The sequence below is a fragment of the Jaculus jaculus genome, chromosome 7 (assembly GCF_020740685.1).
Source record: "Jaculus jaculus isolate mJacJac1 chromosome 7, mJacJac1.mat.Y.cur, whole genome shotgun sequence".
NCBI classification, from domain to species: domain Eukaryota; kingdom Metazoa; phylum Chordata; class Mammalia; order Rodentia; family Dipodidae; genus Jaculus; species Jaculus jaculus.
Window position 1 is genome coordinate 82,261,757 of NC_059108.1, and position 27,067 is coordinate 82,288,823.

Here is a 27,067-nt window from a genome sequence, read left to right on the forward strand (position 1 = left end):
CCCCTTTGCAACTCTACTCTCCATCTTCTATGTCATGATCTTTTCCTCCTATTATGACGGTCTTGTGTAGGTCGTGTCAGGCACTGTGAGTCATGGATATCCAGGCCATTTTGTATCTGCAGGAGCACATTTTCAGGAACCTTACCCTGCCTTTGGCTCTTACATTCTTTCTGCTCCCACCTTCCACAATGGATCCTGAGCCTTGGAGGGTGTGATAGAGATATTTCAGTGCTGAGCTAAGTAGAGAGCTGTTGGTTTGCCCCATAACAGACATGCCACTATTTCACTCATTGGCTCATTTGGCCTGGCTGGCCAAATTTAAGGCTTGCAGTGTTCACTGTTGAGTATCTCCACTGGTGATTTCTCTCTTTTTCTCATTGAACTGCATGCAGCATAGCTTTTTCCAGCTTTCTATCAGCTGGTCTGCAAGGAGGAGGTTTTTAGCTCAGCTCTAGCAGGATTTCTCAGTGACCTTGCATCCCAAGTGTGTGGAGTCTTCAGCAATAGGGTCTTACAATCTAGTCCTGGTAGGAAACCAAGAGCCTTGGCAATGGCCTATAAAGTTTGGGGGGCATCAAGAACCTTCCTGGTCAACAACTCACTGGAAGGTATTCTATCCCTGGCACTGAAATTTTTATAGTTACAATCTATGGCTACTGAGTGCTCCATTGTCCAAAAAAAAGTAGGTTTCCATATGACTTATTCATATGCTTTTTGATTTTGATGAGCCCTCCCTCCACCTTTCCTTTACTCAGTCTCTTCCCCTGACATTACTTAGGCCTTTTCACCCCTATTAATCTGTTCTTTTACTTACATATACACAATACCATCCTATTAAGTCCCCTCTCCCTCCATTTCTATTCCCTTTATATATCCCCTTTCTAGTTTATTGGCCTCTGCTACTGAGTTTTATTCCTACTCACATAGAAGTCCACTCATTTGTAGCTAGGATCCACTTATAAAAGAGAACATGTGACATTTGGCTTTCTGAGCCTAGGTTACCTCACTAAGTATAATCCTTTCCAGATCCATCCATTTTCCTGCAAATTTCATAATTTCATTTTTCTTTGCCACTGAATAGAACTTCATTGAATCATGCCATTTTTAAGTCATCATAGGTTTACCTTCTCATTTAAAATAGCTACTATTCCAGCTATGTTAACTTTATAAGCTATTGTAGTTATTAACCTTGACTGATAACTTGATTGGATCAGGAAACATCTAGGGGCTGGAGAGATGGCTTAGTGGTTAAGTGCTTGCCTGTGAAGCCTAAGGACCTTGGTTCAAGGCTCAATTCCCCAGATACACAAGGTAACTCACGCATCTGGAGTTTGTTTGCAGTGGCTGAAGGGCCTGGCATGACCATTTTCTCTCTCTCTATCTGCCTCTTTCTCTATTTGTCTGTCTCTCTCAAATAAATAAAAATAAACAAAAATTAAAAAAAGAAACATCTAGAAGATTAATGAATTACACCTCTAGGTATATCTATGAGGCTTTCTCCAGACAAGATTATATAAAAGAGCTTTGATGTAATGATTGAATCAGTCCCTTGATAGATTCATAGTAGGGTTTACTTGGAGTAATGAAAGGTAGGGGATGGAGCCTATTTGGAGTCATGTCCCTGGGGGCTATCTGTCACCATGGCCTTCGCCCATAGGCCTTTTTTTCTGCTTTCTGGTCCTCTGTGATGTGAACAACTCTATTCTGGCACATTTTCCTCACCATTGCAGACTGACAACTCTGAAACTGGGAGCTAATTAATTCTTCTCTTAAGTTGTTTCTGTTAAATACATGGTCACAGAAATGATAAAAGTAACTAATACAGTTATTTTGTGGTAACAGACAGCTGTCAGATCTTGATGGCTCCTAATAAGGTGTATTTAATACTTGTGTTACATGCTCATTTCAGGGTGACCCTCACCCTCACCTCTGCTCCTCATCTAGCACCATGTTGAGGGGTTCTGGGATGTGTGTGGTCTGTCCCTCCCAAAGTTACTTCTTATCTGCCAGTGATACAAGTCAGAAGGAAATCACAGAACAGCACACCTTCATTTGAGCATCTCTAGAATTGCTTGTGGAAAAGGAATCAGACTTGTTCTAAAGTTTGTAGTTTAATATTTATATTAATATTTAAAAATATTTAATATTTATATAAGGTACTGTTGTAACTATCAAGAAAAGACCTTACCATCAGTACTTTCCAAGTGTTGAAAATAATCTTGCTCTTAAAGTAGAAGGATTTAATTTAGCAAACTTGAAACATTGGCTTCAAATGAACATCTCCGTGTAAAATAAGAAAGGTGGTAGGAGACATTAAGAAGGGGCGGGTGTGGCTGTGCTCATTAAACAGTGTGTTTCCAGCATCAGACTGCATTTGGCTAGCTCAGCACCTTGTGGTGGCAGTCTTTTCATTTCTCCTTTTCTTTTCCTTCTGATATACAACCAGCTATTTCTCTCAGCTGTGACATACTCACTATTGCTGAGCAACCTTTAATTAAGTGCTGCTAAGAGCCGGGCAGGTAATGCTCTGTTGGGGAGCAAAGGATGAATGCAGCATTTGGTGTGGCCCAGGCTGGTATTGCAAAGGAGATGGCGCTTGAGCTGGCCTTGACAAAAATTTGGTGAAACAGAGGCAGGAAGGGAGACTAGCTTAGACAGCAGCAGTGGCACAAGCAAACGTCCAGGGTCAGAAACAGTGAGGAGGAGTAGCAGAGCTATTTCCTCTGATGTGAGGGTCCATGTGGGAGGTGAGCAAGGGTACCCTGGGAGGCAGCCAGTGAAGTATAAAGGACAAGTGACGGCCCACAGGCCCCAAGGCCTGGGCTCTGCTACTATCCAGCTTTATGACGCTGGCAACATTGAACATTTTAAGCTGCAATTTCCTGAGATGTGAAATGACACTTTCAGAATAAAAGCTTCAGTGGTAATTTCTTATTTTAGCATATTATGTAATTATTTTATGGTGGTTCTTGATAAACTAGAATAAACTTGATAAACTTGAATATATCCTTGTGCTGCAGGGACTCAAAGTCTGTTCTGATGAGAATCATGTAACCAAAAGGGGACTCCACCATGTAAATCCATAATTATTGGCACTGGATTCAGTAAAGAATGATTGCCTTGGGAAGGGGGTTTGGCATACTAGAGCAAGGAAACCAGAGTGGAGCTATGCTTGTCTTTCAAGTGGAGTAGGCCAATGAAAGTAAAAGAAGGGGATAGCCAGTAGAATCATAGCTTGCCTGGTCTTCCTTTTCTGCTTTTGGGTTTGTTTGTGTATGTGTATGGTGTGATGTGTGCATGTGGCATATGCAAGTGCACGTGCCCTTCTTGCCCCGCATGCTTGCCCGCAGCAGAGAGACCTGCGTTCATCTATGGTGTTGTGCTGCTCCATCCTTCTCCCTCTGGGAGCTGCAGTTTTGAGCTGCAGTCTCTTTACTGATTTTGGGTCTTTGCTCCCCTGAGGGACTGTGTGGCCATGCCCTGCTCTTTATATGGGATCTGGAAAGTCAAACTCTGGTAGCCTCAGCTCTACTCAGTCCCTCATGCTTGCGCATGAGGTTCACTTAACCACTGACCCAGCTCTCCAGTCAATTCATTCTTTTTAAAAATGTATTTATATATTTATGAGAGAGAGGGAGGCAGGGAGAGAGAGAGAAAGAGAAAGTATGGCATTCCAGGACTTCCTGCCTCTGCAGACAAACTTGACACATGAGCCACTTTGTGTGTCTGGCTTTATGTAGGTACTGGGGAACTGAACCTGGGCAGTCCAACTTTGCAAACAAGCCCTTTAACTCCTGAGCCATCTCTCCAGCCCAAATGATTTTTTTGTTTGTTTATTTTTGTGTTTCAAGGTAGGGTCTCACTCTACCCCAGGCTGATCTTGAACTCACTTGGTAGCCCCAGGCTGGCCTTGAACTCTTTTGCTCCTCCTACCTCAGACTCCTGAATGCTGAGATTAAAGGTGTGGGCCACCACACCCAGCCTACCCATTCCTTATTAATTATAAAACTACACTAGTTCAGGGTAATCAAGACAGAAAAGACTCCTATTCCAGAGATATTGCAATATAGGAGAAGAGAAAAGGGGGATTTGGTGATTGACCAATAGAATATTTGTGACTTTACGAGAATGAAAAGGCCAAATGTTCAGCTACAAGAAACTGGCTACATATATCTCATACTAGGTTCATAGACCAGAATACTAGGCAACCATAAGAATTATTAAATATGTTAATTGCCATGAAGAAATAGTCATGATGGGCTGGGGAGGTTTCTCAGTGGTTAGTGTTTGCTGGGCAAGCTTGAGTATCTGAGTTCAGATCCCCAGAATCTATGTGAAAGCCCCATGCTGTGGTGGATGTCTGTACTCAGCCCATCTACAGCAAGAAGGGAGGTGGAGACAGGAGAATCTCATAGCTCACATGAACATAGCAATGAACTGCAACTAGAGACCCTGCCTCAAATGATCTGGAAGGTGAAGATTCACCCAAAAGTTGCCCTCTGGCCTCCACATGTGTGGAGTGTGGTTCATGTGTGTTCACATTTAGAAACATGAATGCATACACCAAAAAAAAAAAAAACTATTCACAATATGCTGCTGAGTAAAAATAACATACACACACAACATAACATAGAAAATTCTGTACCATTTTGTGTGCAGAATACAGTTGTTGGGGATTCACTTAATTACCCTTAATTCAAACACTGTACCACCTGTTGTTCTGGACTCTAGAGATGGTAGTAAAAAGAAAAAAAAAGAAGGCATGATTCCTGATTACTTTTCCCCCCGTCTCTTTGACATGTGCATGTTGGGCATGTATGTGTGCGTGCATATTCATATCTGTGGGACTCATTTGGCTGTGTGTGAGTACATGTGGAGGCCAGAGGACAACCTCTGTGTGCAGTTCCTCAGGTATGAAGTTCACCTCTTTTTGAAACAGGGTCTCTTACTGGCCTAGAGCTCACCAATTAGGCTAGCATGGCTGTCCCGTGAGCCCCAGGAATCCCCCTCTCTCCCCCTCCCCAGTGCTGGAACTGTAGGAATCCATCGCCATGCCAGGCATTTGGGTATTGAGGATGGAGCTCAGGTCCTCAAGCTTGCAAGGCAAGTACTGTACTGACTGAACTATTCCCCTGGCCCTTTGCCTTAGCTTTTTTTTTTTCTTTTTTTTTTTTCAATGTATTTGTTTCTGATGTTGAAAAAATAATTTGTATTGAACTTGAAAACACATCCTCCCTGGCCATTTGAATAGAAGTTTGCATCATCCTTTGTGTATGAATGGAATGGAGATGCAGTTAAAAATGGCACTATCCTATCTGGTGTCGAGTCCAAGTCTTAGAAGAGAGGAGGTGGCTCCAGGACACCAGTGTGCTTATGGCAGGTCGGGACACTTGCCTTTTGGTGGCCAGAGTGGTCAGAGCTAGACTGGGTCTGGCTCCAAAACCAAGTCCTGTTGACGAGGCCATGGCTCTTTGGGCTGTTTATAGTTTTTCCAGGGGGTTGGCATTCCAGCCTTGGTGTCTATTTACATTGCTCTGTTACTTGACACTCTTTTATTCCTGTTGAAGTTGCCTCTCCCGGAAATCTCTGTCATTCCCTAAGCCCTGGCTGCTGCCCCTGCAGGCAGCTGATCTCCCACAGTTTGCAAAACAAAATGTATTCTGGTTACATTTAAAGGAAGTTTTGGGTGAATTCATGGGCCAAGACTTGGCTATAGTATCTTTGGGGGCAGATTAGATAAAAGGGGATCTGGCATTCGATGTCACTAGATTCCACTGTCCTTACCCAAGTGTTATTTTTCCCTCCCTCTCCTCTTGCCCTGTGACTACTATCGGGTCTCTGTGCCATCATGCCCTCATCGCTTCATAGCTGCTAAGTGCCAGGTCTTTGTGTGCATGCATGGTAAAGAACAAGTTACCAAGCAAAACCCAACACTTTTGAAAAAGTCTTCCATGTGTATAGTAGTATAACTAGATTATACTGTACTAGTAACACATTGATATGTATATAAAGGAAACTAATTTGGAATTCTGTTCCCCAGAGCCATAACCTCAAGCTGGCTATCCATAGTGTTTAGATCTCTGTGATTAAATCAAGAGGCATTTTATGAAAATGTGCTGCTGAGGTCACTGATGGATTTGACCTTTGTACTGACCTGTAGGAGAAAGGAGGAAAAGAGGTCCCTCTGGAACAAATCATCCACATCTGCTCTGCCTGAGGAGGGCAAGCCTTCCTGACACAGCTGACAGAGTGTAAGTGAATGGACAAGGAGCAGGGGCAACATTTAATTAAGGAACCCACTTTGTGCTAGCTCCGGAGACAACTTTTCCTTGGGAATTTCTTGGATGTCAGTTTCTCTTTGTGTTTATTGAGTTCAGCCCTTTCCAGATGATCCCCCTCTGCACCTAAGCTTTCTCTCAGACCTTAGCTCTGCCTTCACCTGTAGTCTAAGTTATTCTCACAGGATGCCAGGCAATGCTAAAGAACTAGCAAGATCTTCTCTGCACATCTGTAGGTCTTGTAGGGCTTCCCTTACTTCTCCCGGCTCACGCAAATCACCCCAATGCTACCTTCTTGTATTAACTATAAAGAGCGCCTGTGTTTAATTCCCATTCTGGCTGGGCATGGTGGTACACACCTACTAAAGTAGCAGCAATCAGGAAACTGAGGTAGGAAGATCTCCATGAATTCAGATCCAGCCTGGGCTACAGAGTGAGTCCCTGGTCAATCTGGGCTAAAGTAAGACCTTGCCTCAAAACAAACAAACAACAAAATTCCCATACTGGTTCATTATTTTCTCCTTCCACAGAGCTAAACTGAGTGCCTGCTTGCAGAGTAGCTCATTTGAAGTGTGCATATCTTTCTGTCTTTCTTCTATGACCACCCTCCTTTTCAAAAATGTAACAGGGACTGGAGAGAGGCTTAGCAGATAAGGCACTTACTGTCAAGCCGAAGGACTCAGGTTCAATTCCGCAGGACCCAGGTAAGCCAGATGCACAAGGTGATGCAAGTGTCTGGAGTTTGTTTGCAGTAGCTAGAGGACCTGGTAACCCATTCTCCCTCTTGGCCTACAATCTCTCTCATAAATAAATAAATAAAATGTTTTTAAAATATAATAGGACTTCCTACTATTTATAAATCATCTGAAATCCCATCTTTTGGAATTAGATTAGACCTCATTCATAGAGAAATAATAGAATTGTCTCACCTTGTCACTCTGATACAGCTCTTTTTTACTCATATTTTTGTATTTTCCATTCTTTTGCCCCCTTACTTTGTTTCTTTAACTTATTGTGTGCATTGCTTGTTAACATACTTGTACACATCTCAGTTTTTATTAGACCATCACAAGGTGGTTTTTGTCTGTAGTTAAGTAGGAGATGGATGGAAATGTGCTTTAGGTTCATTCATCTTGGATAAAATGTTGTCCCAAGGTCCAGCTGCCCTTTGTGTTTTATTGGTCCTTCTTCTGTATACTTTTGGAAACCTTCCTCATGTTTGATATGAATAGACTTCTCGGTACCATCAGAGAAAGTTCTTCAGTAAGTTTATAGTCAACCTAAATAAGCAATGAATTTTAAAATGACTCTTTAGATGAAATTAATCTGGAGATGGGAAAAGAGCCCTGAAGATGAATTCGTCTCTTAGTTGTTAAGTGATCTCAGAAGTGCAGCACAATGTCCTCCAAGGAGCTTGAATCAGTGTTATAGGATTTTTTGCATAGACCCTTAACCCTCCATTTTGGCATGTCACTGGGGTATTAATAATTGATGGCTGCTGGGTTCCATGGTCAGATATGCTATTCTGATTCCATTTTCATTTCCCTGAGGAACCTCTGGGAGAGAGCAATGAGGGGATATTTAAAGCCACATTATTGGAATTCAATACCTTTCATCTTGTTTTGCAAGTCTAAGGCTTGAGGAAGAGGATTTTGATATGAAAGAGTCAGCCAGTATGTGGCAGGCAAAATGCTAATACAGTTTTTCTTAACTAAGTTATAAACTGGATTCTATGTTTTCATTTAGGTTTTGATGATCAACATTAAAATGTCTAGAATCTATTCTGTATCTATGTATATATATTGTTCTTTTGTGGACAAAGGAACTGACACAAGGATAGAAATATACCAATGAAAGAAGAATGTATAAAAATCTCAAATGCAAAAAAAAAAAGAAAAGAAAAGAAAAGAAATGTACCCATGCAGGGTGGGGAGATGGCTCAGAAGTTAAAAGTGTTTGCTTACAAAGCATGCCAGTCTGAGTTCAATTCCCCAGTACCCATGTAAAGCCACAGGCACCAACTGGCATATGCATTTGGTGTTTGCAATGGCAAAAGGCCCTGGTGTACCCAAACTCACTCTCTCTTTCCCTCATATAAATAAATATTTTTTTAAAAAAATCTACTAAGGCAGATTATTTGTGTTAAGGAAAATAACTTATTTATAATAAATGTATATTGCATAAGAAATTATAAACTTAATTTTTAGTAATTTAAAGTGGACTTTCCAAGGGAACTGAGTTCTCAAGTATGGGCAATCACCCTGTAAATTAATCAAAAGCTTGGTCATAGAAGATTCTGGATCTTAGGGTATCAGGGTTATTTCTGGAGTGACAAATTTTTGCTTTGTCAAGTCATGGGATCTGTCCTCAGAAATGTGTCCTCTCTTGTGGGGTTTGTGTGGCCATGTCAAAGAGACTTGGTCATCCACTTGACCATACTTTCAGGGAAACCAATCACTCAAGAAGGAGAAGGGATAAGTAATGTTTGTATTCCCACTTTCACGTCAGGTGGGAAATATTTTTCATACATTTGTTTTTGTTTCAAGCTTGGTAGTCATAAATTAAAAGGGAAAAGAAGAAGAAAGAAATGAAAAACATTAAGTGTTAAGTCTTCATAGCCAGTTTAGTGATGCATTATTTATTTGTTAGCATCCGGCTGATATCACCTGGTTACATGACATAAAACTTTCAGAGAAAGAGGGCAGGATGATATGAATGAAGCAGCTAGGTGTGTGCCCAACACAGAATGCTTGGGACTTGAGAATCCTGCTGCTTCTACATTGCTGCTCCTCAGCTACCTGCACACGGCTCATCATATTATTATGCACAATTTAACGATGATGTCCTTGACCATTGTTTGTTGGGGAACTGACTTCATCTCTTACCTGTCTAGCTTTCTTCCTCACAAAAGAAATCTCTAATGAAGAAATTTAAAACATCTGGGTAGAAAGTACAATAGCAATCACCTGTAATACTGCTACCTGGAGAAACATTACAACTTTGTTTACATTTTATTTTTATTTATTTATTTGAGAGAGGGAAAGAAAGAGGCAGATAGAGAGAGAGGGAGTGGGCACACCAAGGCCTCCAGCCACTGCAAACAAACCCCAGATGCATTCGCCATTTTGTGTATTTGGCTTGCATGGGTACTGGGGAATCGAACCTGGGTCCTTAGGCTTTGCAGGTAAGCACCTTAATCACTAAGCAATATCTCCAGCCCTACTAAAGCTTTAGTATCATTTTTAGTTCTTTATCTGAGTGTACATAGATATAAATTTTTATTTATAAGTTTTAAATTACTTGTTCTTTTTTGACAAATGTTTTTTAAATTATTTGTTTAGTTTTTTATAAGTAGATAAAGACAGAGAGAGAGCAACACAATGGGCATGTCAGGACCTCTAGCTGCTGCAAATGAACTCCAGATGCATGTGCCACTTGTACATGTGGCTTTACATGGGTACAAGGCAATTGAACCGTTAGGTTGTTAGGCTTTACAGGCAAGTGGCTTAACCATTGACCCACCTCTCCAGTCCTAAATTACTTTTCCATAAAGCCCTCCACACAATGAAAGTCTGCTGCTCTTATACTCATAACCTACAACTACGTGGTGACTACCAGCAGTCCTACTAAGGTGGGCCCTTAGTGGAGTGGGAGCAGGGAGGAGGGAAATGATGGTACCAACATATGATGTACCCATACAAAGTTTCTACTTAATAAAAAAAATGCCATTAAAATATCTCTTGAATGCCTTGTGATGCCATTAAGTATACTTTGCACACTATTTTTTGCATCTGTTTAGTTTTTCATTATAAGCATTGCATGTTAAACCCACCTTCTCTTTTGATCTTTTTATCATTATAAACAACTCTGTGATAGAATTGAAGCTGATAAATATATTATACTGCCTTAGGAAAGGTTCCTAAGAATGAAATTATTAGATCCATGGGAGGCAGTGGGAACTTTCCAGAGGGTTGAGGCTTGCTTTTCCATCTTTCCTACTGACATTGGCTGCCAAGTCTGGATTGGCCATTATCTCATTTGCAAGGTCCTAATTATGGCATTTAAAATTAGCTTCTCATAGATCTCTGGTCCTACAAGGGTTCATTTCCTGCTTAAGACTCTCAGATGTGACACTTAAAAACCTGTGTCTATCCTGTCAGCTCCCTACAGGCAGATTGTGGGAGTTTAAAACAAATCAAGAGCCCAGCTGGCTGCTGTGGAGATCTGTGTGTGGGGGAGGGAGACATAGAAACACATCCTCAGAAGCTGTGCCATGGGCTCAGTGGTCTAAACTACTGAAGAGGACATCTGTGAGGAGACTGGCCTGCTCAAGGTCACACCATGAGTCAGCAATGAAATCCAAAATAGTACTTTTATCTCCTGAGTTTCTCTTCCCCAGAAAACAACACTTACGAATAAGTTTAGAGACAACATTTATGAATGAACTAATAAGGCTCTTCACATTTAGAAACGCCCCTGAGAGCCTTTCACGAGAGTTAATAGAAAATTTCAAATTCACATAAAAACAAATCTAAACAGCTAATAGGTATTGATGGCTATTGATAGGACTTCTTAAAGTAAGAAAATCATGTGCTGAATGGCTCAGTGTATGAAGTGCTTGCCACAGAAGCAGGAAGACAGGAGTTCAGATCCCCAGAACCCACATAAAGCCAGACATGGTGCTTGAGTGTCTGTAATCCCATTGCTTCTATAACAAGGTAAGAGGCGGAGGCAGAGAGTCCCTGGAAGCCCTTTGGCTGGCTAGCCAGGGGAATAAAGCTGCATGACAAGAGTCCTTGCCTCATACTGGGTGGAAAATGTAGATTGATACCTGAGATTGTCCTTTGACCTCCACAAGGGTACCATGGCATATGTGCACTCCTACACGCACACATAAACAGAGAGACAGAGAGAGATTAAAACAATGCTGTAGGGGCTGGAGAGATGGCTCAGCAGTTAAGGCATTTGCCTGCAAAGCCTAAGGACCCAGGTTCAATTTCCCTGGACTCACATAAGACAGATGCACAAGATGGCGCATGTGTCTGGAGTTCGTTTACAGTGGCTGCAGGCCCTGGTGTACACAATTCCCCCCCCCCCCCGCCAAAACTCTTTATCACTCAAATAAATAAATAAAAATAATAAAACAATGCTATAGAAGGTAAGTTCCTCTGTGAAAGAAGGAAAAAATGATCCTGTGTGAGAATTAGGTACAAAGCACAGTTATCAAGAGCAGTAGTGTGGGGGCTTGGAAGGAGCAGTGGGTGGTGGAAGCAGATGGAAAGGCGCCTCAAGTGAACACATGCATTTGTATGGCCGATGGGGATCTGGAGGTGGGGGAGGAGTAATGGCCTGAGCCCACTGTGTTAACTAAGGGAATGCCAACAAAAAAGGCCTCCATAGGACATTAGCCCTGGCATGGAGTTGGGTAGTCTTAGCCCATATTCTGAAGGAATCCTAGATTTTTCCTCCCCAAGCTGGTGGTATGGATTTGCAGCTACTCAGAGACCCAGAGCAGAAGAGACCTTTCAGTGTCCCCAAGACTGGAACTTAGGTCTCCTGAATAGTAGTATAGTTGTCATTCTACTATTTCCTGCTGGCAGAAAATAGTGTTTTAGAAGTCTGTTCAGACATATGCAGAAGTTTCTGGGAACTAAAACTCAGGTTATAGAAGGGGGAGGGGCACATAAGAGAAAGAAAATATCAGACCTTGAGAGTAGAGGCCACCTACTGTAGTGGTTTCTTTTCTTGTTGCTATAACCAAGTATCTGACAAAAGCAACTTAAGGAAGGAAGGATTTATTCTGGCTCACAGTCTGAGCGTACAGTCCATCATGATGGGGAAGGCATGGCGGCAGGACGTGAAGTGGTGGTCACATGTCATCTGTCGTTAGGAAGCAGAGGAAAATGAATGCTGGTGCTCAGCTTCCTCCCTCCTTTTCACTCAATGCAAGACAGCAGCGCCCGGGACGACCCTGCCCAGGTTCAGTGAGAGTCTTCCCACCTCAGTTAACTTAGTCAAGAACTTTCTTCACAGACATGCCCAAAAGTTTGTGTCCATCAAGATTCTAAATCTATTTGATGAGATTACCTATCACATCTACCCAGCACTGTCTTTATAGATGAGGTCACTGGGCTCAGTTGAGAACACAGATAAGCAATACACACTAAGAGTCAGAGCTCAGACTGGCTGATACTTATCCCGAGGTAGAGTAATCTAGAAATAGTCTGTGATTTTCATCTATTCTTTTTTGTTTGTTTGTTTATTTTTATTTATTTATTTGAGAGTGACAGAGAGAAAGAGGCAGATAGAGAAAGAGAATGGGTGTACCAGGGCTTCCAGCCACTGCAAACAAACTCTAAATGTGTGTGCCCCATTGTGTATCTGGCTAAGGTGGGTCCTAGGGAGTCAAGACTTGAACTGGGGTCCTTAGGCTTCATAGGCAAGTGCTTAACCACTAAGCCATCTCTCCAGCCCTCATCTATTCTTTTTCTTGTGGCCATATTTATGCTTTTACTTCATGGCTCATGGATTCAATATCATAATATCAGCATATGTTAAGAACCTTGCCAGGTGTGGTGGCACATGCCTTTAATCCCAGTACTCGGGAGGCAGAGGTAGGAGGATTGTCATGAGTTCGAGGCCATCCTGAGACTACATAGTTAATTCCAGGTCAGCCTGAGCTAGAGTGAGACCCTGACTCAAAAAACCGAAAAAAAAAAAATCATATGGCCAGGTATGGTCTGCTATTACTATTATTTTCAACTGGTATTTCATTTTTAATAGTTTATTTATTTATTTACAAGGAGGGAAGGAGAGAGAGAGCGAATGAGAGTGAGACAGAATGGGCATGCCAAGGTCTCAGCCCCTGTAAATGAACTCCAGCTCCATGTGCATCCAGATCCATTTGCAGATACTTTGTGCATATGACTTCATGTGGGTACTGGGGAATCAAATACAGGTCATTAGGCTTTGGCAGGCAAGCACCTTAACTGTTGAGCCATCTCTCCAGCCCCCGACAGGTATTTCTTAAATGAAGTCAAGAAGGACTTTCTGAGAATGAAGAAGGAAGAGTGAGGGCTAAGTTTTATTAGTTCCCATGCCCTGCTCTTTCTGCCATTTCCTTAAGCACTCAAAATCAACCTGCTCTTAAGCACTCCTCCTTATGAAAGCAAGAGCTGACTCAATGTCAGTTACATTATTAACCAGCTGCTGATAAGGATGGAGAACTGCAGAGAAGAAACTCCACTAGCACTTATTTTTTAGCGCTTTCCCATTGGTTTGTGAAGTATCACATTTCTCCAATGAATTATGTTCTATAAACATCCTTGAAACACTTTCCACATGCATGGGTATGCCACATTGGTGCGTCCTTCCTTGTGGATACAAAACTAAGTAGGGCACATGTCCTGTCTCTGGGAGACAGCCTAGTCAGGGAGACGTGTGAGTCACAGCTAACTTTAAAAGCAAAGTCACTTCCAGTAAAGATTGCCATTGCTTTCATATAATTTACCATAAAAAGGACAGCTATTGTTTATAGATTTCTTCAAACTTTAGAGAAGTGCTATGATGATGCCCATTACCACATTCTGCTGCTTTTGCAGTTGTTCTCAATATGACAAAGAAGAAAGAGGACCATTAAAAAGTGTACGGAGGGGCTGGAGACATGGCTTAGCTGTTAAGGCCCTTGCCTGCAAAGCCAAAGGACTTAGGTTCAATTTCCCGTTATCCACGTAAGGCAGATGCACAGGTGGCAAATGTGTCTGTAGTTCATTTGCACTGGCTAAAGGCCCTGGTGCACCCATTCTCTCTCTTTCTATATTCCTTTTTTCTCTCCCTCTCTCAAATAAATAAATAAATAAATAAATAAATAAATAAATAAATTTTTTAAAAGTGTATGTGGGGTGGAGAGATTGCTCAGTGGTTAAGGTGCTTCCCTGTAAAGCCTAATGACATGAGTTTGATTCCCAGTACCCACATAATGTCAATGCACAAAGTGGCGCATGCATATGAAGTTTGCAGCAGCTGGAAGTCCTGGCATGCCCATTCTCTCTCTCTTTTTCTCTGTTTGTAAATAAATGAATAAATAAATAATGTGAGGTGCTAAGCACCTGAGAGATTTTTTTAAAAGGTGGATGTGATAGAGGTAAAGAAAAGGGAGTTGATTTAATTTATGCTTTCATCTTCTTTTTCTTCCTTTATTTCCCTTTTTTGGGGGGGAGTGGCTAACCTGGCCTACCTTATAAATCATTAATGTAGCTGAGGCCGGCCTTGAACATCCTGATCTTCCAACCTCCACCTTCCAAGTGCAGGTATTACAGATGTGTACCGTCACAAGACTGTTTTTCTAGAGAAGTTTTCTGTTCATAGCAAAGCAAGAGGAAGCTAGCAGTGTCCCATGTACCCTTGCCCAGACACGGGCGTGGCCTTCTCAGCGTCTGCGTGCCCCAGCAGACTGCTACATTTGTGAGCATTGACAAGCCCACCCTAACAGATCATTACTCACCCACATTAGGTCTCCTGGGTCTTGTATATTCTGTGGAGATAGAAAAATGCATCTGGACACATAATCCATCTCTATGGGTTTACAGAATTGTCTTACTGCTCTAAGAATCGGCCATGCTCTGTCTGCTCCACCCTTACTTCTCTCTCCCAGACCTCTTAAAGCCGATGTCCTATTCACCGTGTACGTAGTGGCTTCCCTGGAGTCACATGCGTGAAATTATAGTATGTAGCAGTCGTCTCAGATTGGCTTCTTTATCTAAGTAATGCAAGCTCCTTCAGGTCAGTTTGTGACCTGACAGCTCATTGCTTTTTAGCACTGAGTAGTACTCCATTGTCTAGATATTTGACGGCCTAGGTTCAGTTCTCTAGTACCCACATGAAACCTGATGCATAAGTTGGCACATGCGTCTGGGATTCATTTGTAGTGGGAGGTGGCCACCCTGGCGTGTCCATACTTACTGCCTCTACCTATTTCTTTTTTTTTTTTTCTTTTGGTTTTTCGAGGTAGGGTCTCACTCTGGCCCAGACTGACCTGGAATTCACTATGGAGTCTCAGGGTGGCCTTGAACTCATGGCGATCCTCCTACCTCTGCCTCCCGAGTGCTGGGATTAAAGGCGTGCGCCACCACACCCGGTTTTTCTACCTTTTTCTTTTTCTCTCCCTGTCTCAAATAAATAAATAGAATTTTTTTTTAGAAAAAAATAAAGACTTGATAGTCAACTGACAATGAAACTATACTCTGTAAAAACATTTTTTAAAAATAAAGGTACAAGTTTTAGTTCAAGTGGTTTACTTGAGAGCTTTATATAAATAATTGTGGTATTCTCTTGATTTGTGTTTTAAAATATAAAGTGTGTGTGTGTGTTAAGTAAGAATCTCTTCTCAGACTTTTCTAATGAACCACATATGGTAGCCAGATGGGTAAAAATGCCACATAATCAATTCATTCTATAGTTACTAATAAAAAAAAAAATCAGTAGAATGATGTCCTTGAATTTCAGAGTAGTGTCAAAATATATGCATAAAGTCCAGCTTACATTTACTTCTCTCTTGTTTACTGACATTTTTTTTTCTAAATGGAATGAAATGCTCTGAGTAAATGAATAGGATATTTGAAAGTCTTAAAAGAAAAAGAAGTGAGGGAAATGAGAGGGAAGGGAAACAAAATGTGTTTGAAATACAACACAATGAATTCTAATTCTTTGTATGTGAGTAAAATGAATAAAAATATTTTAAAAAGAAATGAGTGAAGAGACCTCTTTATTAAACATAGGCTTCAATATCCTTTTTTTTTTTTTTAAAGGAAAACTGTCTGACCTTTATAAAAATGGTCCTGAAGCCACATGAATGTAAGTCCAGGGTATTTTGAAAGCAGTGGAATTATTTCTAGGAGATGAGAAAGAGAAACATTATTTGGGATTGCAGATAGGTGGAGGAACGTCTGCTATTGGTTCCTGTGCGGACAGACTGGAGGCAGAGTGGGGTCGACTTGGTTTTCTCCTGGTCGGATGGACTGTGGGGAAGCGGCAAGAGGCAGAGGGCCTGGGAAGGCTGTTTGCCGGGCTTGAACACTCACTGCTGCTTCAGTAACTCAAAGTTCCTTCTCCATGCATCGGCATCCTGGACGTTGACAGTTTGGGGCACTGGGCAGAGTTTTGACTCACGTCACAATATCACAGGGAATATCACAGGGAAGCCTTCATAGTGCTTTCCAAATGGTTGGGAAAGTTCAGTGGCTTCACGATGAGGCGGCGGAAAGGTCTACGCAGAGAGACAGAAGCAGGGGCCCAGAATCGCACCCGGTTAGTACAGCAAGCCATTGGAGCAGTCACAGAAGAGGCCCTCACTTCTACTCTGATCTGGTCAGAACTGGACATCCTGGTTACACACCTACCGTCCTTCAGCAACCCCGTGACTGTGTAGAAGAAATGAAATACATCCAAAATGTAAAACAGCCCATCTTACAAAGACGAAAAGGAATTTCTATTCACATAAGCATTATAACCAATTTTTAAAAACAAAACTAATTGACGAAACCCAGCTAGGGTTTATTTGTAAACAACTTCAGGTCACATTATGAGTGGTACCAGCTGCTTCACTGACCATAGTGGATTCCTGTCTCAAGGACAGAAGGCAGTGGCGGCAACTTTGAGACCACATAAGCATCTAGAAAGTTGGAATCACATGCTTACGTGCCATCCTTAATAGCCACTTTGGTAAAGTGTTGAAGTCTATCGCCTGCTGTATAACTGGATTGGTTGTTTTCTTATTATGAATTTTGAAAGTTCTTTATACGTTCTGCATATAAGTCATGTGTTGTATATATAATTTGAAAATGTGTCTCCCAATTTGTAGTTTCCATTGCCCTTTTCTTAAAAAATGTCTTTTGTTTGTTGTTGATCCAGTCACCTAAGTGAGCTTGCGGGAAAAGAACATTTAAAAAATTTTATCGTAAACAATATGCCATGGTAATTCCCTCCCTCCCTCCCCCCACTTTCCCCTTTGAAACTCCACTCTCCATCATATCCCCTCCCCCTCTCAATCAGTCACTCATTTATTTTGATGTCATGATCTTTTCCTCCTATTATGATGGTCTTGTGTTGTAATGTCAGGGAAATGCAGGCTATTTTGTGTCTGGAGGAGCATGTTATAAGGTGTCCAACTCTTCCTTTGGCTCTTACATTCTTTCTGCCACCTCTTCCACAATGGACCCTGCCCCTTGGAAGGTGTGGTACAGATATTGCAGTGCTGAGCACTCCTCTGTCACTTCTCAGCACCATGGTGCCTTCTGAGTAATCCCAAGGTCACTGCCATCTGCAAAGAGAAGCTTCTCTAACCAAAAGTAAGAGTAGCATTAATATATGGGTATGAACATTATTTTTAGAGGAGAAGATATAAATGAATGAAATCTATCTATGTAGAATCATGGGAGGTTTTAAGTAAATAAAGTAATTGATATCAGTTAGTGATGTTAGAAAAACTAGAAGTTTTATCTACTAAAATTAATTCTTTTGTTGTCTGTCTCTTAAAGTGAGACCCCAAAAGAAACCATCACAATTCATAACTGACTAACTGGCAGCCACAAAGTATACAAAGGCCTCCAAGGGACCCAGCCTCCTATTTGAGAAGAACATTCATGGATAGAAATAAATAAGTGCTCTGGGAATGAAGCTACCTTCTGATCATGATAAAAAATCTTCATAAGCTACATGAAATATCCTGTTGTCAAATAATGTCACAGGAAGTGACATGTAGTAGTTTTCATTCATCTATAGCATGTACAATAACAAGGCAAGTTAACAGCTCCAAACGCGCTTCTGAACGTTGACCAAGTTTATCTCAATCTCTCTGGCCAACTCTCTCCTATTTTGCTTTTTCTCTGCTTCACATTCCTAAGGTCCTTCAACTCTCTGTTCCTATACATAGCTTACAAGGTGTGTGAGCTGTTTTAAGGCCAACAGTCTGATTCTTTTTTTTTTTTAATTTTTTTTGTTCATTTTTATTTTATTTATTTGGGAGTGACAGAGAGAGAAAGAGGCAGAGGGAGAGAGAGAGAGAAAATGGGCGCACCAGGGCCTCCAGCCATTGCAAATGAACTCCAGATGTGTGCGCCCTCTTGTGCATCTGGCTAACGTGGGACCTGGGGAACCAAGCCTCGAACCGGGGTCCTTAGGCTTCACAGGCAAGCGCTTAACCGCTAAGCCATCTCTCCAGCCCCAACAGTCTGATTCTTAAGGTTTGAGACTAAGTGGCCAGGTAGATCTTTCCATAATCCCATTATCTCAGGTGGACTATACTTGGGGATCAGGAGAAGAATCTAAAAGTCAGAGAACAAAGGTCTGGTGAAGATAACATTGAGGAGATGCATTGAATCTGGGAAGAAAACAAGCAAAAACTAGGTGTGAATAAGAGAAATGGGATAATTTCAGACCAAAACTATTAAAGGTGTTTCCAGGGCTGGAGAGATGGCTTAGCGGTTAAGCGCTTGCCTGTGAAGCCTAAGGACCCCGGTTCGAGGCTCGGTTCCCCAGGACCCACATTAGCCAGATGCACAAGGGGGCACACGCGTCTGGAGTTTGTTTGCAGAGGCTGGAAGCCCTGGCGCACCTGTTCTCTCTCTCTCCCTCTATCTGTCTTTCTCTCTGTGTCTGTTGCTCTCAAATAAATAAATAAATAAAATTTTTTAAAAAAAAGGTGTTTCCAAAATAACCTCCATATTGAAGAAAGACTGGCCTCACTGTTGTCTGTCTGATGATGATGGGGCATTGCATGATTGGCATTCATTTTCAGCATCTCCCTTCTCCTGACCTTGGCAACTTTAGCTTCGGTTTTCTGGCCACTAGTACCCTTTTAATCCTTATTAAAACAGAAACTTAATTTGAAATCAAATGGCATCTGTTGGATTATTATACTTTACTGTGAATTTTAGCTACTGCATCAGCTTAGTTAGTCATGACCGCAATAAGTGCATTAAGATTTCTAATTGTGGAATGAAATGTTATATCTCCTGTTGACACTGTCGGTAGATTGATGGGGAGAAATAATTTGTGTATAGGTTCTTAAGATGAGTAGATAGATATTAGAAAGATGAACGTGTTGGATCCTGAAGGCATTGTTTTATTTTAATATTCCTAAAAAAAAAAAATTGATTCTCTTCTGAAACTTCTAGTTAGGTTCCACCGAGTAACAAATCCGTTATCCTGAGCAACTGCTTCACCAGCGCTGACTGCTGTTGCCAGCTGCTGCCTGCTCAAGTGCCATGTGTAGCTGAGGGTGGATGGGGATTGTTCCTACGCGCCTGAGCTAGGCTGCTCAAGCACCCGGCCTCCAAACCATGCTTCCACTTCCCCTTATTAAGGAAGTACCTTCTGGAGGGCCTCCAACTGGCTACCTTTTCTAGAGCCTTTTAACCCCAAACTCCTGCTGGGAACCAGTCATTCAGCGAATTGTTTGAAAAAGTCTTGCTATTTGATTGCAGTAAAATAAATAGAATGTCTGCGATCTTCAGCTTCTTTCATATACATGTCCAAAACTGGGCACTGCTAAGAATTTAAGTACTGGAATCTTCAGGCCAATTTTTCTGTAAACATTTGTTCAACATTCATGCAGATGTTAAGAGGCTAAGTATTGGGTACTTCCAAGTAATTTTTCTATAAATATTTGTTCAAAATTTATGTAGAATGACAGGGAAAACCAGAGTATTCCAGTTACTAGAAAGCATATTGTTCATGATTACCTAGTTATCCTTGTCTAAAGGAATCTTTCATCCAATGTTCAAAGCAAGGTCCATGTGTGGGGAAGTGAGTATAACCTCATGCCTCCCTCCCCTACACACACCTGTAGTTTTTTCCTACAATCTTTGTGTTTATGTGGTTTTGGTCAGGCCAGACAGCTGGTGGTGGAATGGAAGGTAGGTAGTGAATTAATTTACAGATTCTGGAAGGTTGCACCATGCTGTGATTTCTTGAGTCTTAGAATTTTAGCCAACACTGCCCATGCAACAGAGAGAGGTAAGCACTTGTGAGCGACTGAGTGCTTCCCTGGCTTTTATCAGTTCTGTGGGAACTGGATCCACTTGCCTTTCTTTCACTAGTTGTGAAAGGAGTATGGTTAACTGGCAATGCAATGCTTTAGTTTGCCTTATGGAAGGATTTTCCTGGCTAGGTGCCCGGCAGTCTTAACCCATGACCTGGATACACTGCTGTATCCATTAGGAAGGAGCCAAGTCATGTATAAGAGGCATGGATGGCATGAATTTCAGCATGGAGTTTTTGTGCTGGTAGCTAAGGAATTGTGTAAGTGAGAAATGCCATTTAGTCTGACAAGGTGGCATAAAGATTACCCAAGCTGTCTCTGAGGGAATTTGTTCTTTCCTAATCAATACTACTTAAAAATAACCAAACACTCTGGGGACAGGCAGGGCACCTTAGGGTTAGGGTTTGCCTAGGGCTGTCCTTGAAATCACTGTAATTCTTCTGCCCAGCCTCCTTGAGTGCTGGAATTACAGGTGTGAGCTACCTCACCCTGCGCTATTGTGGTTTTAATACATCCATGTCCACATGTGGTCCCACTCTATTTTAATAAGTTTAGAGGATGGTGCCTTTTACCTTTAGGAATAAGTTATTAGCCCATGCTTCATGGGTCATGCTGGACATCTATGTATGCAGTGGGGTGCAGTCATGTGACCTCTGCATTTGCCCTCAAAATAGAATCGATGTTGCTACTTTGTGAAATAGAGTCACCTAAAGCATTGCCTGAAAACCACGGTTTCACATAGCATAGCATAACTTAAAGCAGGGCAGAGTCCCATCTCAACATGATGAGTGTATGTAAAAAATTTTTTTGTGGGCTGGAGAGATGGCTTAGCGGTTAAGCACTTGCCTGTGAAGCCTGAGGACCCCGGTTCCAGGCTCAATTCCCCAGGACCCACGTTAGCCAGATGCACAAGGGGGTACACGCATCTGGAGTTCATTTGCAGTGGCTGGAAGCCCTGGCACATCCATTCTCTCTTTCTCTCTACCTGTTTCTCTCTCTGTCTGTCACTCTCAAATAAATAAGAATAAACAAAAAAAATTAAAAATTTTTTTGTTTATTTTTGCTTATTTATTTGAGAGTAACAAACAGACAGAGAGAGAAAGAGGCATAGAGAGAGAGGGAAAGAGAGAGAGAATGGGTGTGCCAGGGCCTCCAGCCACTGTAAACGAACTCCAGATGCATGCGCCACCTTGTGCATCTGGCTAACATGGGCATCAAGCCTTGAACCAGGGTCCTTAGGCTTCCCAGGCAAGCGCTTACTGCTAAGCCATCTCTCCAGCCCCACTCTTTTTACAATTATAATGGTGCTATAATGACTCCAAATTATTAGGAGTGTCAGTGTGGTATCTGACCAGATTGAGCTGGCTAGAGTTCCCCTCAGCAGATGATGACTGGGTGGCAGGCACCTGAAAGCATGTGGTCTCTGCCATGTGTTCAACTTTTGCACCTGTTAAGTGACCAGACTTGACAGGACAAAGGGCTATCAGTAATCTTGTATAGGCTGGCAACAAAGCCTTTTTCTCTTTTAGCCATTTAAAATGTTCTCCAAAGTTAGACCCAAGAGACAGAGATGAAAAAAACTCATATTATGAAATCATGGGTGTGAGGAAGTTGGAGACACTGCCAGGAGAGTGACTGAAGTGATAGCTGCACTATCTGAAGTGCTGCATGAGGAGGGAGGGGTATCGGAGAAAAAGGAGTGGAGGGCAGGAGGCCTGTCATGGGAGTGGGGAAGTTGGACAAAGAGAGACTGGTGTTTATAGGAGATCTGATATCATTACATGGGTAGAAAACTCATGAATGTTCTAGAGGTTAGAGTAGAGGGAAGTAAAGGCAAGGGTGTTGCTTAGATCATTGATGTGAATACTGATGATATGCAAGATAATGATATGCTTGGTATAGAGAGAGCAAAATGTGAACCAGATACATTTGCCAATGTAATATTGAACAGTTTTTCTTTAAAAACTTAACTGAAGTGCAAGGAATCAGAAAGTCATATTTATGGCACAGAAAGACTCTTTTGACAGTGATGGTAGAGCCCACAACTCAAATGCTTATCTTAAAATTTTAGCCTTGGCAAAAATCATAACTAAAAGCCCTGCTTTTAAAAACCACTCATGCACAACTAATGATGATGAACAGAACACTTTTAACCTGTTCTGCATCATTGGGATACTTAAGTTGCCCAAGAAAGTGTGGCCATTGATGGCAGTCATTTCATGCCTCTGGCCTCGGACAGCACAAAGGACACCTGAGAATGCAGAAGAGCCAGTGACACATCAGACACCAAATGTGCCTACTCATCATATGTGTGAAGGTTACTGGAACTTTGATCTCCTAATGTTTTTATTTTAAAGTTCTGGTTTATATATATATATATATATATATATATATATATATATATATATATATATATATGTTGTCTTTCTTCACCCTGGGGATATTTCTGGCTTTACATCTTAAAAGTGATTCTGCTTGCAAAGTGTGGGCAGTAAATTCAAATGTTCATTGGGAATTTAAGTAATAGATTGTATCTGTGCAAGAATGACAATTGCGCTGGGCGTGGCGCACACACCTTTAATCCCAGCACTCGGGAGACAGAGGTAGGAGGATCGCCATGAGTTCGAGGCCACCCTGAAACTACATAGTGAATTCCAGATCAGCCTGGGCCAGAGTGAGACCCTACCTCGAAAAACCAAAAAAAAAAGACAATTGTCCCTTACAGTGGAAACCCTACAGCGCACCGAGAATGTCCGGGAATTCCTACGAAGCACACATGCTAGCCTATCTTTTCATCGTGCTAGATGTCTGGCCAACACCTCCATCCTAAAAGACTGTGGGTTCTGTGTACTTCATGAAACAAATGTTGGATCTCATGATAGAATCCCAAAGAGTAAAATACAACCGAGTTGGAGAGGCGAACCTGCTCATATTGGCTAAACTTTCAATGTGGGTACCTAAAGGAACAATAACTAATAAAATAAAATAAAAATGAAAAATTGGGCATGGTATTATGCACCCTTAGTCTCAGCACTTGGGAGGCAGAGGTAGAAGAATTGCTGTGAGTTTGAGGCCAGCCTGGAACTACAGAATGTGCTCCAGGTCAACCTGCCTGGGCTAGAGAGATACCCTACTTCAAAAGACCAAAAATAAAGAACAGAAAGAGAGAGCAGCGATACTTTTATGACTTTGAAAAGAGATCAACTTTCCTTTATGTATGAAAGGCACAGTACCCTGGATTATGGGCTGTAACTGTGTATCGGAACCAAAACACAGACCAGGCATCTAATCCTGCTATTGTTGGTCCTGGTGACTAGTATTAGGTGAGTGACCTTTTGTGCTTCCCCCAGGATAAGGTAAACTCATCCTCACATATTTGTTTCTCTTTATTGCAGGACATTTGTGAAGACATTTCCGACCATGTTGAGCAGATCCATGCCCTCCTTGAAACAGAGTTCTCCCTAAAGCTGCTGTCTTACTCCGTCAATGTGATTGTGGACATCCATGCTGTGCAGCTCCTCTGGCACCAGCTCCGAGTATCCGTGCTGGTCCTGCGAGAGCGCATCCTGCAAGGACTGCAGGACGCCAATGGCAACTACACCAGGCAGACTGACATTCTGCAAGCTTTCTCCGAAGAGACACAGGAGGTGAGTGTTCTCTGAAGCCAAGTACTGTTTGGCCAAGGGTTTCCGTCTGAAAATGTTTTTAGTTTGAGGTGTGAGATGGGAGTTCTTTGTGGGTGAGTAAGCAAGTCTTGTGATGGGCCTTGAATTTAGGTATACTGACCAGAAGGTAGGGTAGTTATATTGTGAAGGAACTTTTGATCAGAGTTAATTCATACCTCCTGATGTTACCCCTCTACCTGCAGGTACTTAATGCATATTTATCAGGTACTTTCTATGTCCAGCACTAGGTACTAAGGTATCTTTGAGGAGCTTCTAATTTAGTTGGGAACAGAGATAAGTTAACACTAAGGCCACACTGTAGTAAGTTTTCAAGATGCAGTTGGAGGTCTGAGAAAGGAACATCAAATTCAGCTAGGAAAGGCTTTCCAGAAATGAGTCTAACCTGAGTCCTGAAAAGAGGCAGGACTCGGCAGGTTAATGAGGGTGGAAATACCCTCAACAGAGGAAATGGCATGATCAAAGACTCAGGGGTAAGAGAGATAGGGCTAAGCCAAAGCTGGGGGCAACTGGAGGCAGGATTTGGTAAGGAAGCACAGAGAAGCTGAGGGCAGGTCATGAAGACAAGAAGTTTTTAACGTAATTGTAAGAGAATTGGATTTTTTTTTGATGACAGCAGTGTTTGTCACAATTAGCTTTCTGCCTTAGAGAAATCACTCTAAGTATGGTAAATAAAATGGGCATTAGAATGGTATATAACAAATTCACTTTATTTTCTTGCTCATGTTGAGCACTTTAAGTAGTTTATTGTTGGGCTGGAGAGATGGCTCAGCAGGTAATGTGCTTGTCTGCAAATGCAAAGACTAACATCCCAGGTTCAGTTCCCTACTGCCCACATAAACCCAGGTGCATAAAGTAGAACATGGGTCTGGAGTTCATTTGTCATTAGTGGTTAGAGGCCCTGGTGTGCCTCTTCTGTCTCTCTCCCTCTGCTTGTAAATAAATGAATAAATAATTTAAATATATATATAGTTTATTGTTATTAACAATGAATAATTCAAGAATGGACACTGAGGGCTGGGGTTGTAGCTCAGTGGTGGAGTGCTTACTCAGCATGTACATGCAATCTCCTATACTAAAATAAAAAAAGAATGGAGACTGAATTTGCACTTTATGATTTTCAAATGAAATTGGCAGAAATTCAAGGAATATACATACACACACACACACACACACACACACACACACAAACAGACACCATTTACTGAAATATGGTATGTGTATGTATAGTTGTAGGATTCTTGATACCTAGTTTAGTACCTCACTATTAGTTTTTGTGGAAAATGCATATGTTACACATATAGGGCACTTGCATGTCTATAAGATATCATATATGATGTACATATAAATGATTAAGAGGCCTTATAATGAGTGTCATAGAATTCACTAATTTATTAATTTACTGGCATTTCAGTGTCTCCAATATCTTCAGCTACATGAAACAAAGCTATACCTATTTTCATAAATGATTCTTATTGAATTTGTTTATTCCAAGTAAGCTGACCCTGTGGCCAATTCCCTTCAGGGCCTAGAAGTATATGAGAAATGAAATCTACTTTGTTCCCCTTCCCCTCTAGCTCTGTCAGAGTTTTTGCTTTCAGGGTAACTCTCCTCGTTATTTCCTTTATGGGGAGGTGACTTGGACTTCAGTAGAGACACCAGAAGATGTAAGCATGAGTTGTGGGTCAGTTCCCAGAGGCATAGTGGTTAGATCCCTAGAGATGCTCTTAACTGTAGCTCTTGTGGTTATGGGTGACTACAATCTCCATCTGAACAGCCTTGCTGTAAATCTCCTTACCCTGAACATATTTGCTGATGGAAGTGTTGATAAGGAAGATTTGTCTAAATTCTAAAGAGATCTTTCTTTAGATCTGCCTCCTGTTTGCTTCTGGAAGGGTCATAAGGAATGGTTCAAAGCAATTTAATTTACTTATGTTTTTATTTGGTACACATGCTGATCTGCCAGCTCTTTTTTGTAGGAATTTAGGGTATAGCAGTGCCCCAGTATTTAGTGTTATCAGTGACATTATTGCTGTTTTGTGAAATTCATTTATCATGCACTTTTTGAACTTGTATCATTTATGAAGTGGTAGCCCCCAAATGAGAAAGTTAGTGGCACTAATTAGAAACAGCACTGTTTCCCCAACTATGTCATGAGTTTACATTAAGTAGCATGTGCTACAGTTCTCTCTCACAAGTTGAACTCAAAAATTATCTATAAATTGGATTTGAAGCACTTTAGAGCATTTTTATATTTGAGGTCAGCTTTTAATATTTTTGTAGAAATGAAAGGATACAGATACCTGGTATGTGTGAAGGGAAGGTGACTGTGGATTTTCAGTCATGGCTTTGGAGACATTTTCTATGAACCGAGCCTCCATTATCATCCTTCTTGAAACCAGATTTTTGACAACTCCATGATACTCTAAAATAACTGTTGAATATTCATTCAACAGATGTGACTTTGAGTATTCACTTTGTACAGAACTATGTGATTAATCTTCTCATAGTGCTTACAAATAGCAAGAGAAATGGATTAATCAGATAATCACAATGATATTCATTTGCACTAGGATAAATTATTAAAGGGAACACAGCATAGATTTGAGAGCTAATTCTCAATGAATTGGAAACCTGAAGTGAAACTAGAGAGAACACCTAAGGGATAAGGAAGAGTCAGATGATGACAGCAATATTGACAGGAAACTTTCTAGATGGGAAGAGCATGCACAAAGGTTCTGAGGCATGAGGGAGTGGGGTATGTTCAGAAACAGTGATTGGACACCGCTATGGTTGTACCTGCCCTTCACAGGGTTTGCATTTTTAAAAAATATTTTATTGATTTATTTGAGAGAAAGAAAGAAAGAAAGAAAGAAAGAAAGAAAGAAAGAAAGAAGAGAAAAGAAAGAAAGGGGATGGGCCTGTAGCCACTGCAAAACAACTCCAGATGCATGTGCCACCTTGTGCATTCAGTTTACGTGGGTCCTGGGGAATCGAACCTTGATCCTTGGGTTTTGTTGGCAAGCACCTTAACTGCTAAGCCATCTCTCCAGCCCATTTTTTTTTAA

General features: G+C 41.4%; 1 protein-coding gene across 2 annotated transcripts in view; it reads left to right on the forward strand.

The window, feature by feature from the left end:
• Akap6 (A-kinase anchoring protein 6) overlaps positions 1–27,067 on the forward strand; it is a 491,862-nt gene that overhangs the window by 166,024 nt on the left and 298,771 nt on the right. For both annotated transcript variants that reach the window (XM_045154209.1, XM_004661860.2), the window contains exon 3: positions 23,712–23,963. In XM_045154209.1, coding sequence (XP_045010144.1) covers positions 23,712–23,963 — 252 coding nt within the window. The remainder of the gene's footprint in view (positions 1–23,711; positions 23,964–27,067) is intronic.